The sequence below is a fragment of the Lagopus muta genome, chromosome 23 (assembly GCF_023343835.1).
Source record: "Lagopus muta isolate bLagMut1 chromosome 23, bLagMut1 primary, whole genome shotgun sequence".
Classification (NCBI taxonomy): domain Eukaryota; kingdom Metazoa; phylum Chordata; class Aves; order Galliformes; family Phasianidae; genus Lagopus; species Lagopus muta.
This window is the reverse complement of record NC_064455.1, coordinates 1,787,156-1,801,472: the sequence shown is the minus strand read 5'-3', so window position 1 is coordinate 1,801,472 and position 14,317 is coordinate 1,787,156. Positions and strand designations below refer to the sequence as shown.

The 14,317-nt window shown below is 44.2% G+C and overlaps 1 protein-coding gene across 5 annotated transcripts in view; it reads left to right on the top strand.

Moving 5' to 3' along the window:
* Positions 1-14,113, top strand: part of EYA3 (EYA transcriptional coactivator and phosphatase 3) — a 43,724-nt gene extending 29,611 nt beyond the window's left edge. For all 5 annotated transcript variants that reach the window (XM_048968942.1, XM_048968940.1, XM_048968941.1 and 2 more), the window contains 11 exons: positions 1,368-1,450; positions 2,859-3,042; positions 4,887-5,026; positions 6,279-6,362; positions 6,547-6,636; positions 7,752-7,810; positions 8,609-8,769; positions 9,844-9,958; positions 10,363-10,484; positions 10,755-10,855; positions 11,669-14,113. In XM_048968942.1, the coding sequence (XP_048824899.1) occupies positions 1,368-1,450; positions 2,859-3,042; positions 4,887-5,026; positions 6,279-6,362; positions 6,547-6,636; positions 7,752-7,810; positions 8,609-8,769; positions 9,844-9,958; positions 10,363-10,484; positions 10,755-10,855; positions 11,669-11,749 (1,220 nt within the window). In that variant the 3' untranslated portion in view covers positions 11,750-14,113. The remainder of the gene's footprint in view (positions 1-1,367; positions 1,451-2,858; positions 3,043-4,886; positions 5,027-6,278; positions 6,363-6,546; positions 6,637-7,751; positions 7,811-8,608; positions 8,770-9,843; positions 9,959-10,362; positions 10,485-10,754; positions 10,856-11,668) is intronic.
* The last annotated feature ends 204 nt before the right edge of the window (positions 14,114-14,317 follow it).

Below are 14,317 nucleotides of genomic sequence, written 5' to 3'. Positions count from 1 at the left end.
TCTTCCTCTTGTTTTTTTGAACACTGTTGCTCCTATCTTTGATGGGATTCCCAAGGCCTTCATTACTTGCCTTCATTTATGCTTCTGCAGGAAGACCTGTCCACATTTCCCACCTCTCATACTTTTTATTGCTGCGCCTCTTTTAAGATACATTGCTTTTGTTTTTCATCTTTTTTGAGCTGTGGGTCTGTTCCTCTTTCCTGGAGCTGATCACCAGCTGTTCACCTGGGTTTGCAATGTATGAAACTCTTGATAAAGAGTTTGTGGTGGGGTCTTTATCCCTTTGCAGCTTCCTTAGGATGGAAAGACTGAAGCCTTCAGGACCTCAAATACTTCAGTCTTGGGTTGAATTCTGCATGGATGTGATTTGCAGAAAAGCTTTTCTTTTAGTGGTAATACAGTAGGTGATACTGTGGATTTCTGCAAGCCTTTTCCTAAATGTCTGACTGTTGTTGGTTTTGTTTATGTGCAGAGAAAGAAGGTTTAGCACAAGATATTCCTTGGTGACCCTTGATTTAGTACATGCTGGCTTTGTTCATGCTGATTTCAGGATTTCTTTCCACTGATCTTGAGGTTACTGAAGCCGTGTGTGGAGTAATGTTTAATGGTGTGGCCCTATAGCTGTAAAACCATAAAATGTGTTAAATGACTCTTGTTCCCAGAAGGTGCTCTGGCTGCCTCTCTGTGTTTTAGAAGGGCTGACTGCATTGACACGAAGACTATTCAACTAACAACTAATGTCTCTAACAATTTGTCTTACGTAACAAATTCTTTCAGGAACTCTCTTCCAAAAACTAGATGTAGTGTCATAGGGTGTGGGGTTTTTATTTCTAGTAGGAAGCATTCTTTTTATAGTATTTGAATTAGAATTTGAATTTGAATTCCCTGTTGTTTTGATCTAATTAAGCCAACTACACTAATTCCAGAGGAAGCAGAAACGTCACTGTTACCAGGACTGATTTAAATACATCCATATCCATGGTCTACTCTGATTCATTTCTAATTGCTAATAGTTAAATATCAGGATGTGCTTTTTGTCGTCTTAAAACTTGTAAGAAAGGTATGAAGCTGAATTGAACTCCAGTTGCATAGCAGGCATGGAAAGAAAATGTTTTCTTTTTCGAAGCTTTGGATAAAATTTCTGAAATGCTGCATACATTTTTGAAGATCACTGTGTCAGCTCTCCTCCTCTCTAAGCCCAATGGAAATACGGCTGGTCTCTAGATACACCCCAACACTTTTTTGTCTGCTAGAAGCACAATTACATGCATATAGGCCTTGTAAGAACTTATTTTTACACCTGGAATCGGTCTTGTCTCTCACACCATCAGAAACATGTATATATGCAGTAATTCTTAATTTTACAGCATCAACTACCAATGCCAGTCCAGTCTCTACATCCTCAACTGTTGTCAATATTTCCACATCAGCAGTAGCCAGCATCTCACAGGTAAAATTTCCTCCTTGTTATGTTTATGTGCAGCATCTTGTTCACTTCTGTTTAACACGTTATTCGAAACGAACGTAAGAAGGCAAAATATTTGCATTGCTTTAAATGAAATGCAGTGAGTATTAAAGTTGCAGGCTTCTGTTTGTAACTCAAAGTCAGCAAAACTACTTTTGCTGCATCTTTGACCACACTGTTGATCCCTCTGGCCTTTGCAGCTAATTTACTTGAGCTGTTGTAGCTGTTCCCTTATGTGCTGTTTGTGTGGGAGCCTTAAGCACAGCACTGAGATCCTCCATGAGAGACACTGGAGAAGAAGCAAAAGAACAATTATTAGAACCAAACTAAGGGAGGATTATGTTTGGACATCTTTTGAATGCCTTTGTTCTCCCACAGCAAGAGAAGGAAAATAGATTGTGCACAAATAAGCAAAAAAGTGAGCGGGATAAACATTCTGATACTTAAAGTCAAACAAAATTAAGAAGCTGTGAAGCTGACACAGAGCCCTTGCCTCTTACACCATGACCTGCTGTAAGAGGTAGCACTGTGTTCTCCATCCAGTCAGCAGTTAACTGGCATCCTGAATACTTGGGTGTGATGAATGAACCCTTCAGCTTTGCAGACTGAGGATATAAGAGCTGTGGGAAATCCAAGGGCCGAAGCAAAACACTTGCATGCTTACAGTGCTACTTTTCAGGGTTCTTTCATTATCAGGAATTTGCTTGGAACTTTAAGGAAAAGGCTTTCCTGGGTGGTGATGCAGACGGATGTAAGTTCACAAATCCAGAATGTTCCTTCAGGGAACTGGGAATGCACCGTGTGCCAGAGGAGAGTGGCATGGCTTTTGGAGGTGGCTGTTTTGTTAACATCAGTGGCAGAAATGAAAATCCTCAGGTATAGCTTGAGTTCAGGTGCCCTGACTGATTTCATTGACCACATTGCTTCCTGATGTAAGGACATGAGTAAAGGCACTTAACCTCTTTTGGATCAAGTTGTATGCTGACCCAGTGCCAAGGCTGATCTCTGTCACTCTGTCATTACATCTCGTATCAGCAAGTAAATCACAAGACAAAGCAACCAATTCTAGAAGACAGACAGAGTGGACTTGGTGCTCCCCTGTAACTGTCACATCATTCACATAAATCTATTTTTGAAGAAACTGGAGGCAGAGGAAGGGCCCTGTGTTCTCTGGCCTTCTGTGAGCAGAACCTTCCTGCTGTGTAGCCATTGGGAAGTTGTATCTCTCAATCCTTCTGGGGGATTTCCTACGTGTTCAGAAGGAAATAACATGAAGTCAGCCTATGCTCTTGCTGAGGTTTCTCTTTGACAAACATCACTTAGTATAAAAGTCATCATAGATAATGCTGTCTGAAAGGAGTACCCTATAGTAACTGATCCTTTCCTCTCATAGGAATATCCTACGTACACAATCCTTGGCCAGAGTCAGTACCAGACGTGTTACCCAAGTTCTGGCTTTGGAGTCATAACACCAGCAGACAGCAACGCGGAGAGTTCTGCATTAGCAACAGCTACGTATCCATCTGACAAAGCAAACGCCATGGTGCCTACACGGACAGTGCAGAGACATTCCTCTGGTAATGGTTGCATCTTTAATGGGGTGGCTGTAAGATATCTGTTATAAACAATGCAGTATACAGACATGGAGAAAACTTGATTCCAGAATGTAAATGCAGCACCTTTGTGTTCTGACCTGGACAGGATGCTTGTTTTCCATTGTCACTCTTGCCTCACTCGTGGGCAGTCTGTATGGTGGAACGGCCAGGCTTGTATATTGGAAGTCTGACACTGCTGTGATTCAGGAGACACAAACCATGTGCTCAGAGTGCTGTAGAGAGAGGGCATTCCAAGGGTGACTGGCAGAAGGGCTGACAGCAGCTCCATGGGTGTGTTGCCTCCTGTCATGTGTCAGAGCTCAGTGTCTAGATATGCTCTGTCAGTGGATGCCAGAAAGACAGCTGCTGCCAAGAAGTGCTCCTTCCAATGTAACTGCCCATGCCACGGAACTCAAGGAATTTTACCAGACTTATTGTGTGGGTTTCACACTTTGCTTTCAGTTTCTACAAACACAGTTACATCCTGTGCACTCCTTGGTGATGTGTCCCTTTGCACACTGTGAGCATGCCTTTCTTAATTCTCTCTCCTTTCTAGTGATAGATCCTGACTATTCAGAGGTGCCTTGTCCATCCTCCCAGAGTCCATCAGTAGTACCTGATCACTCCCAAGTCCTCAAATTCATGGCATGATGGAAATCAAGGATAGTTGGCTGCCAGTGAGCAAAGCATACACATCAGTGGTCTTGGCCAGTGTTTAAAACTGCTCTTTTCTTTATGGAATGCTCTAGAAGGTGGTGGCAAACAGCACACTGTGATGTTGGAAATCAAGAGGCATTGTTCTCCAAGTGTTTTGCCTCTTTCAAGAGGTATTTGTCCTCTATTTGGGGTGAACAACAGGAGACCTACTCTCCTGAATTTATTTTTATTTGATTGTGACCTCTTATTTCAAGGCACTGACCAGGGAATGGTCATTAACATTCTCAGTGACATTTTGTAAGTTCAGGAACACTTTTGAGTTGACCATTTTCCACATTTCATGTCATGTCATGTCATGTCATGTCCACATGACATTTCCACATGAATTGCTCAGTTTTCATGAACTACTTCATGCTCGAGACCCAGGCTGATTTCAAACTCTTTCAGATTGTCTTGTCAGTGGTCAGAAACTGGTCTGGTGGCTCTGGGTGAAGACATGGATGACCCTGTGCCTTTCTGCATTCCTGATAGAGTTCTAAGTCCTATTTCTGAACTAGTCAGACACCTGGGATAGTAAATCTTCTCATTGAACTGTTAGTAAAGGATTCAGAGGGTGCTTCCCATTGTGATCATAGTACTCTGCACATTAAAACACTTAGTTATTTATTTTAGAGTCCTTTCTCTGTGGCAGGAGTTCTTACCAGTTGCAGAATAGGCTCTGTAGTTTATTCATACTTCAGTAGTGGCCGTGCTGCTTGGCCAAGTCTTTGTCTGCAGCACCAAGAACATTCCTGTGATTGATTGATCTGTGGGGGCATGGCAGTGTAGCTGTAGTGTAAGCATTTTGATTTATAGTTGCCATTCTGTGGGTTTGTGTGTGATGAACATAGTGTAGATAACTGTACCTGGGCTGTTTCACTGTATTGTGGTGGAACAGGAGGGAGTAGTGTCAGCAGAGGTGAGAACAGCATGTCTCATATAGGATTGCTCCACACAGAAAAGGCATTTGACAAACCTGGGAAATCTAGGATGGACAGACATTACTCAATACTTTCCTTTGTAGTTTCATTCCAGACTAAGAGGTTTCTGATACGGTATCAAGAAGTATTAAAATAAGCTATTGAATAATAAAACAGAGGATGAGTGCTATTTGATTTTTTTTTCTGCAGGAGATGCATCCACAAGTCCCTCATTGTCAAGAGCAACAGCAAGTAAAGAGTTAGATGAGCAGGCAAGAAAAAATATCCCTGGGAAGAACAGAGGGAAAAGGAAAGCAGACACCTCTTCTTCACAAGACAGTGAACTGGAGGTAAGTGGGGATGTTTTCTACAGGCAGAGTTGTAGAATGGTGTGGTGTTAAATATTCTCCTCTCTTTCTTTCCTTCTGTATGTTTGGAAACGAAAGGGGATAATCTAGGAAATCCTTGTAACTCTTGCTATTGGAGAATTGCTCTAGATTAATTTTTCAGTGGCTTTTGGCAAGTTTCACTTAAGCATGTCTTAGAATCACAGTGGTTTCAATGGAGCAGACATCTGGGTGTCTCTCAGCAAGTCTCCTGCTTGGAGTGAGGCTGTCCCCATCACCAGAGCAGGGTGACTGGCTCTGTTCAGCCGAGTGTTGAGAATCTCTTAGGTTGGAGATCGTGCACCTACCTAATAATGTGTCCCACCACACCCACCTGCAGAAGATTTTCTTTCTCCAACCAGAATCTCCCATGCTGCAATTTGCCTCCTTCTTTTTTTTCCATTGTAATTTTCCATCCAGCACTACAGAGGAGAATTTGTCTCCGTCATCTTGGCAGTTCCCCTTTCACATAGCTGTGGGCAATTAGCAAGTCACTCTTGCTTTGTCTTTAAACCATCACAACTCCCTCAGCACTCCTCTAAGCTGGTGACTGTGTTAGCAGCCCTTGGCTGGCTGCTCAGCTGGACAAGCAGAGTGGAATTACCTTCCCTCCATCAGCTTGCAGTTCATCTTATCTGCAGGTAGAGTGTGCTGCAAGTCATGTTGCACCTGGTGTCCACTGTGCCATCCAGCACTTTGCATCTTGGACCTTTGTGAGGGGTTACTCTACCACGTATGAAGAATCTGCAATTAGTGAATGTCTTGTAGTTCCTCTTGGCTTAACTTCTCAAGTTTATCAGAGCCCATCTGTACTGAAACTGTTCGTCGTGACAGCCAGTCCTCATTATTTATCTTAACAAAGGTCATTTACCTGGTGCTCTCTACATCACAGGCAGTAAATTTCTACACTAGCAATGCTTTAAAGTTCATTATCAGTTTGGGTTTGTTGTTTTTTTTTTCCTTTTGTAACTATAGAAGCAAGAGAAGCTTAGAAAGAAGTTTGATCAGAAGTCTTACCCTGTGTGTTTGGTTGCACTGTTTCGGTGTGTAAACTCCATCATACTAAACTGAAAAAGTTTAATAACTCATTTAGCCTGTGGGATGAACACTGTTGTTCATATCTTCAACTAACCACAAAAGGAACCCTAAAGCTTGCTTTATTGTAGGACCATACTTAGAATATCTCAGCTCTAACTTGCTTTTACTCTCTACACAGCGAGTGTTTCTCTGGGACCTGGATGAGACCATCATAATTTTCCATTCACTTCTCACAGGGTCTTATGCTCAAAAATATGGCAAGGTAATACTGTCTCTTATGTGGAAGAAAAATAATCTGTTATTAGTAAAGCAGAAGTAAATGTCAATTTCTGTATAATTAATAGAAAAATGTTATTCTGTTTTAAGAGCATAAAGTGATACTTCTGACTTGTTGCCAATTTGGGGGGGCAGAAAAGAATTGACATTATTTCCTTTTGTTTTGCCAGGATCCAACTCTGGTAATTGGCTCAGGTCTCTCAATGGAGGAGATGATTTTTGAAGTAGCTGATACTCACCTGTTTTTCAATGACTTGGAGGTACACAGCAAATGTTTTTGTGACACAAAACACTGCAGAGTTTGTGAGGGCAGATGTGCTTCTCATCAAGTCAGTACTGAAATGTAATAATCTGCCAAAACTGAACAGGTTCTAAGCATGGCCAAATCAAAGGGGTATTCTTTTTGTCTGAGACAGGGGCATCCTGAACACTTTTGTGTGGTGGGCTTTGCTAGCTCTCTTGGGTTCTACTTGTGCCTAAAGCACCAAGAGCGATGCCTGCTTTGTGTTACAGTTTCATTCTGAACCGGGAAGCATTTTGCTTTCACTGTTCCTGCTTTGAAATGGAGATGTGGAGAAAGAAGTGACCCATATGGCAGTACTTGGGGCTTTGTCTAACCCAGAGGCAGAATACAACTTGCAGTCTCAGCCAGCATACCAGTAGGTCATGCTGGTTGTGTAACAGCTGTGAAGGTGTGCTTCCATGCAATAGGTGGCTGTCCACACTGATGTCTTCCCCTCTATTCCCACAGCCTTTCTCTGCTGCTCTCCCATTCCTCTTCTTCTCAAGGGACTTCTGTTCTGCTTCCATTCTCTTTCACACACACCAGTCTTTACCAAATAAAATACATCTCTTTGTTCTGCACCACTTTCACAGAAGTTGAATATAAATCTTTGCTTTAATCATGGCTGTATCCTATGCTATGATGTATTATTAGGTAGTGGTGAAGAGAGTACTGTGAGCTATATGGGGAGGTGTGAAATTATACTGTAGTCTGGAATTGAGTGGTTAGAAATAGATTTCCAGACTGGCAGTGAACTTCCAGTACAACTTGTTTAGTGAACATTGAGTTTTCTTCTTTGCTGACAACACAAAATGTTGTGAAAATTCCTTTTTTTGGACATTTCTGGTCCATCAAATCCCAGTCTTGACAAGGGCCTGTAGGCAGTGGGAAGCGAAACAAAGCTAATGGGAGTACTGGAGGGCAAAGCTAATGGAAGCCGTATCTGGGCTCATGGAGGCAGTATGGCTTGGTTTATTGCTGTTGGCAAATGTGAGGAGATTGTTGTATCTCTTTCTCTTTTCCAGTCTGCACATTTTGGTATCTTTCTGGATTACAACAGCAGCTTTTGATTTTTTTTCCTCTCTCAAACAGGAGTGTGACCAGGTACACATAGAAGATGTGGCATCTGATGATAACGGCCAGGATTTAAGGTGGTGTATTGAGGAATGCATGAAATGTAGAACTGATGCAGTCTGGTTTATTTTGTGGGGCTTCAGAAAGGGACCAAACTGTGATGGGGTTAAGGAATGGAGGTCAGCATTGTGCAGGAGCTGAAATTTGGCAAATGGTGTTTATTGGCTGGGTGGTTTTCTGTGGTTGTTTTTCCTCTTGGTTGTTTTTTAGGGGGAGGATAAGAGGGGGGCAGGTTAAGACCTACGAAAGGTTAAGACTTATGGAACTGCAATGTGAATTATATTGTCTAACTTGAATATTACCTATGTTTTTAGTCATGTGAAATGAGTGGAACTAGCACTCCAAACTTGATGATTTTGGCCTTTGAGTCTGCCTATGTTTTGCACCCCTGTGTGAGCTGATCATATACACACTCAGGCAGTGGATCAGTGTTTTGTTGCATTAGCAGAACTGACTCATGGAAAGGTCTGAGAAGTGCCTGTATGTCAGGAAGAAAGAAACTGCTGAGATTTATCACTGCAGAACAAGAGGTCTAGTGGGATGAATGTTGATATCAAAGAGAGCAAAGAGCAAAGGAAGGTTTTGTGTTGGAGGGTGAGCAAGAGGGGTTGCATCAATACATTTCAGTACAGCAGCTCAGGACTGGCAGCAGGTGTAGCTGGGTGTTGGTGCACACTGCCCACAGCAGCTGGTCTCTGTCAGAGGTGCAGTGGTGGTTGTGCAAAGTTCTTCATGGTGCTTTTCCAACCCAGCCAGAAAGTTTGTAGGGATTCTGACGCTGTAGCACACAGAACAAATCAGTTTTTGTTTAACAGCAACTACAATTTCTCCACGGATGGCTTCAGTGGCTCAGGAAGCAATGCCAATCACAGTTCATCAGTTGGTGTCCAAGGTGGAGTGGACTGGATGAGGAAATTGGCCTTCCGTTACCGCAGGGTACGAGAGATCTACGATAAATACAAAACAAACGTTGGAGGTGAGTGCTGCCCTGCACCAGGGTGTGCAGAGTTAGTGACACCACACTTGGTCTTTCTTGGTGACAGTTCCATACAGGAGCTTTTGCTTTCCTAAATGTTTGAATATAAAAAGTAACCATTCTGAGATCAGGTCTCTGTGGAATCTAAGAGGATGCATCTTTCAAAACTGAGCAGCAGTGCAGTGCACTGACCGAGTTACCGTATAGTAGATAGAGGTCAGTCAATCCTGTATCTAATAGAAAGGTCTGGCTCAGTGTCCCTCTGCTACTTTTGAATGAAAAGCTGCCTATTTCTGCACAGAATGGGCCTAAATGACTTCTATATCACTCCATTTAGGAGGCCTTTTCACATGTCTCATAAAATCATTTACTGTGCCATTGTCAACAAGTTACACGTTCACCCTTTTGGCTGCTGTGCTTACGGTCTGACATGACGTCTCCTGTTGTGAAGTGTTCTGTTGTGCTTCCCTTCCGATGCCAAAGCAGTAATAAAGATGCAAACCACGGCTGTATTTCATAGCAAATGTCAGTAAAGTTGTTTAGTTTGAATCTTGGCACTGACATCCTGAGAAATGGAGCAGAACCAGGCGACTTGGCCTGGTGGTTTCAGGTTTGGGTACCCTTAACCTATGTAAAAGAAACTTGATACAACTTTTTCTTGGACATTCTGAAAAATGAGTTATTACACAGCTATTACTTGCAGCCGTGAAGGTTATAAGCCTGCATTCCAGTGCTCCACAGTTACCTGATTTCTGGTAGGGAGCAGACCAGACTTGGTGCATGTTTTATGTGTGGGAAACCCAGATGTGGAGTTTTTTCATGTATGTAAAGATACACAGTGGCATCACATAGCACCTACTTCTGTGTTTTGAGAAATGCATTTTATTGTGTGTGTCCTGAGAGCTGCACAGGGGCTCCCTTGTGTCACTGGAAGCTGATTTCCCCTGTTGTCTTGTTACAGTCTCAACTTTGAGATGACTTCAGTATGATATTGGCTATGGCAGAACAGGCAGGTGTTAACTGAGCTGTGGCTCTCTTAACAACTCAGCTGAGAGAACTCGTGTTGCTTTCCAGGCCTTCTCAGCCCACAGAAGAGGGAAGCTCTGCAGCGACTAAGAACTGATATAGAAGTGTTAACAGATTCTTGGCTGGAAACTGCATTAAAGTCCCTGCTACTCATACAGTCCAGGTATGGAAAGTGGAAACATGTCTGTTCCTTTCTCAGCAATTCTTCTCACTTAGTCCAGTTACAGTAGTGCCAACGTGTAATTGTAATTGTAATTGTAAGTGTAATTGTAGTGCTGCTTGTCACAGAAACTTCACTGCTGAGCACCCTTTGAGACCTTCCTGTGACAACATCCTGTGTTAGGAAGGTCCTTTGAGTAAGACTGTGCTCAGAGAGTTGCATTGCTGTGGAAGAATATCTGTTTGAAGTAGATAAGCAAACAAAATTAAAATCTGAGCCTCAGAGAGGCTGGGCAGCAAAGTTGATGGCACCTTTGGAAAGCTGAGCAAGGTGCCCAGAGTGGCCTTCAGCACTACTGGCTGCTGACAGGACTTTAAAAGTGCTTTCTTTGTTGTTTTTTCTTTCAGAAAAAACTGTGTGAACATCCTGATCACAACCACCCAACTGGTGCCAGCTCTTGCCAAAGTTCTCCTGTATGGATTGGGAGAGGTGTTTCCCATTGAAAACATTTATAGTGCAACCAAAATAGGTAAGGGGCTGTGCTGGATAGCTGGCACTCAGGTGCTGATTTTTTTTGTGGATTAGCTGGGATTTTAACACAGGAAACAATTTCTACAGCGGAGCAGCACTTGTGACTGAGGAGGTGCTGATGATTGCTAATAGTGATGGCTTCATGTCTTAGAAACTAAACTGGGCATTCTCCCCATCCCAGTAAGACAAGAATGTATTTTTGGGACAGCAGGGCTTGTTCAGGCTGTTTCTGCTTAAAGCTCATTACAGTGGGATTGTGTTTTGGCAGGCAAAGAGAGCTGTTTTGAGAGGATTGTGTCACGATTTGGAAAGAAAGTCACCTATGTGGTAATTGGAGATGGGCGTGATGAAGAGGTTGCAGCTAAGCAGGTGGGTTTCTGTGGATGTGGGGCAGTGGGTTGATCAGAGGGAAGCTACAAGTAGCAGCCTCTATTTCAGGGACACTTCACAGGGCTTACTTCTTCAGGCCAGGGTCAGTGAGTGGAACACTTTGCCTTTAATGCAGGATCTGTCAGTATTTTAACACAGGAGTTATTTGGCTCTCTGCTTTAAATTTTCTGTTTTTCTCTTGTTTGGGGTTGCAGTTCTGGTATATTTGCAGTCTGTGTAACTGACCCTGTAACACAGTATTGTGTAGCATGCCTTGATCATAGCATGGATAAAGCAATTTCTCAGAAGCACTGAGGGAGTCAGGACGTGTTGCCAGCAGTCAGCTCAATACACAGCATTGACCATTAAGTCTGAATCACAGATAAGAAGGAACTGCCAGTTTGACTGATTCGGACGGGCTATCCACTAGAAATTAAAGGTGCTGAAGAGCCCAGATTGCTGTCAGATCAGCATCTCTCAGGCTTCACACTGTGCCACGTGTCAGAGCTGTTGTCTGCATGGATTCCCTCGCAGGCCTGGAAAGGCTTTGCTCTGTGGAGCAGCGCCTTGCGTGGAGGTTTCCATTGGGACTGTGTGAAGTAGCTGACAGTCAGTGCCTGTCACAGAGAGCTGTGCAGATAAGATAACCTTCAGATACTGCCGTGCTCTGTGGCTGAGATCCTTTCTGAACGTGCTGCCCTCTGTCAGTGCTGTCACAAATGCTATATTGCCCAGCTCTGCAGGTGTACCTTGACTGCTTCCACCCAGCTGTAAAGTCACCCCAATAAAACTGACCTTATCTTCTCGTTGCAGCACAACATGCCTTTCTGGAGGATCACAAACCATGCAGACCTTGTGTCCCTTCACCAAGCCCTTGAGTTAGACTTCCTGTAAGAAGCCAGAGCAAAGGTGTGGCTGTGGCTCCTGCAATCTCTCCATCACTGGGGAGGCAAAGATCTCATAAACAACAGGGGACATTTTCAGCTTGATGAAGAAAACATACCTAATGCAAATTGTACAGTAGACTTCAGGTCATTTCCTCAGGAGCACAGACCTGGCCAAGTCCAGAGGTGTCCTATGAGAAGCACTAGACTCAGCAGAGCTAGAGCTTGACTGGTGAAGAGACTCATGGAATCCAGCTGAATTCTTCTGGCAGGTAGTCTCCAGAGGGAGGGGGTAACACAGCTGAGAAGGCTCTTACTGATACTTCTGCTTTTCTATTCTGCTTAGTTATAGAAACCCAAGTAAACATAAAACCTTATTTTTATAGAAAAAAACTGATGGCAGAGCTGAACCTCCCTTGTTTTGCAAAGCCAAAAAGATATATTGGTTGTTTTTTGTTTGTTTTTTTTTTTTTTTTTCCATGGGAAATATTAATGAAAATGTCAAAAATACCTCTGCTGCTGTGAAAATGTGTCCTCTCTCCTTCTCTGGGTGTTCAAAAGCAGTTAATTTATTATGATATCCTTACATTATTTCTACAACATGGGATTTTTCCCATTCTGGGATAAGTGGTTCCTAGTAGAGGGAGGTGTTGCTGTTGGTTTCTCCCATTGGCTTCTAGGCAGTGTGTGTAGGATGCACATGGCTGAGCCCTGTTAATGAGCAGAGCATCATTGGATTCCAGCTGTCCGTGTCCCATAGGTCCCACAGGTTTTTCCTGGATGAGAAAATGAAACTGCCCACAAACCTTATAGAGAGTGGTGAGACCTGAACAGAGTCCTCATTTGGACTGGAAGTAATTTGAGAGAGAACTAAATTCTCACGGATGTTACAAAGAAGAATATGGTAACTGATCTCTGCCTCTGCTTTTCTGACTCCATTTGTGAGAATGTGTTTCCTTTGGTAGAATCAGATTCAGTTTTCTTGTATTCTTTGCATTAGCCTAACTACACAGTGAGCACCAAAATAAAGTCCTTGGCAGGAGGTACTGAATTCTGTAACACACTGTGACTTGCCAGCCTGGAGCACACTGGCCTTGGAAGTGATGGATACACTGATTTATTTTATTTTATTTTATTCTTTTGCTACCATCTCAGAAAATAAGTCTGGAGTCAGTGAGCTGCAGTACTGCTGACCAGAAGGGGCAACTGGAGGCTGGGGGCTGCTTTTGTGCCAAGTCAGGCTGCAGGCAGTGGGGTCTGCCCCCCCCCCATGCCCCCTGATGGCACCAAACCAGCAGATGCCTGAGATTTCAGAGGATGGATGGATGCTTTGCTGCTGAGCCAAACGCTGCAGCTGCACCCAAACCCTTCCAGACTGTTTCCAGCCCAGCATCACCCAGCTGTGTCCCATGGGAACCGGTCTCAAAGGTGCAGAGTGTGACTTAGGAAGGATGCGGACTGCTCAGGTTGCGCCCACAAGAGCAGGTGATGTTTGCTGCATTCCTATCATGGCATTAATGACTGAGGAATCATTTCCATCAGTGCTGGGGGGGTGCTGGCGTGGCTCAGCACATGCGTGGATTTGTCCTGTAAGGGACTGCTGTGAAGTGTGTCCCTGTGCTCTGCTCACCACTGCTGGGGCTGCTGAAGGTACGTGGCTTGGATCCTGGTCTCTGTTTCAGCCCTGGTTTTGGCTGTAAAGATAAATTCAAATCAGAGGAGTTTGCCTTTCTCCGAGATGGCCTCAGAGCCATCTGCTTATCCGCCAGCTCAGCACCAGATGCCAACCAAGTGCTTTGATCACAGGCGGACATTCCAGGGCTGCGTATCTCCACAGGAAGCCTCTGCCTCGGGAGTGCAGAGCTGGAGGGGGGAGATGGTGCAGGGCAATGGTTTGCTGCTGGAGCCATAGAATGGTTGGGGCTGAAGGCACCTCAGAGCCCCCAGCCCCTGCTGTGGGCTGGTTGCCACTTCCCCATCAGCTGCCCAGGGCCTTACCCTGCCTGACCCTGACACCTCCCATCCTTGGCAGGACTGCTGACTGTCAGGCACACTCCTGTGCTTTACTCCCAGCACAGCATGTGGCCACTGCCTCCTGCAGCCCAGGGTGGGGGTCCAGGGCTGGCAGACCGTTCTCTTGGCACAGAGCACACTGCAGCCAGCAGGCCCTGCTTTGGTTGTTTACTTTAAAATGTTTTAAGGGAATTTTAGGACAGCAACAGAATTGTAGCTGAGCGCGGACCTATTGCAGCCAGTGGCATTTCATACTGATATTTATACGATGTCTCCTTGAATGTATGTAAAGTACTTTTATAGCAGGAGGTCGGTGGTACATTTCTGTGTTTGTTTAATAAAGGCTGACCCGGCAATTTTATTACTTTCCTCTGCTGGCTGCTCTTAAGCGTTTTCCTGTCTCGCACAGCAGAGGCAGCGCCTTTACCCGACCACTGATTTGCTTTGTGTCCCTTTGCTGTTCCCAACCCGGCTGTAAGCTGAACTGCTGACAAATGCCAAATGGAAGCGGCCTCCTTCTGGCTGCCCACCAGGATCCCACACCACTGACTGCACAGAGCCTGGG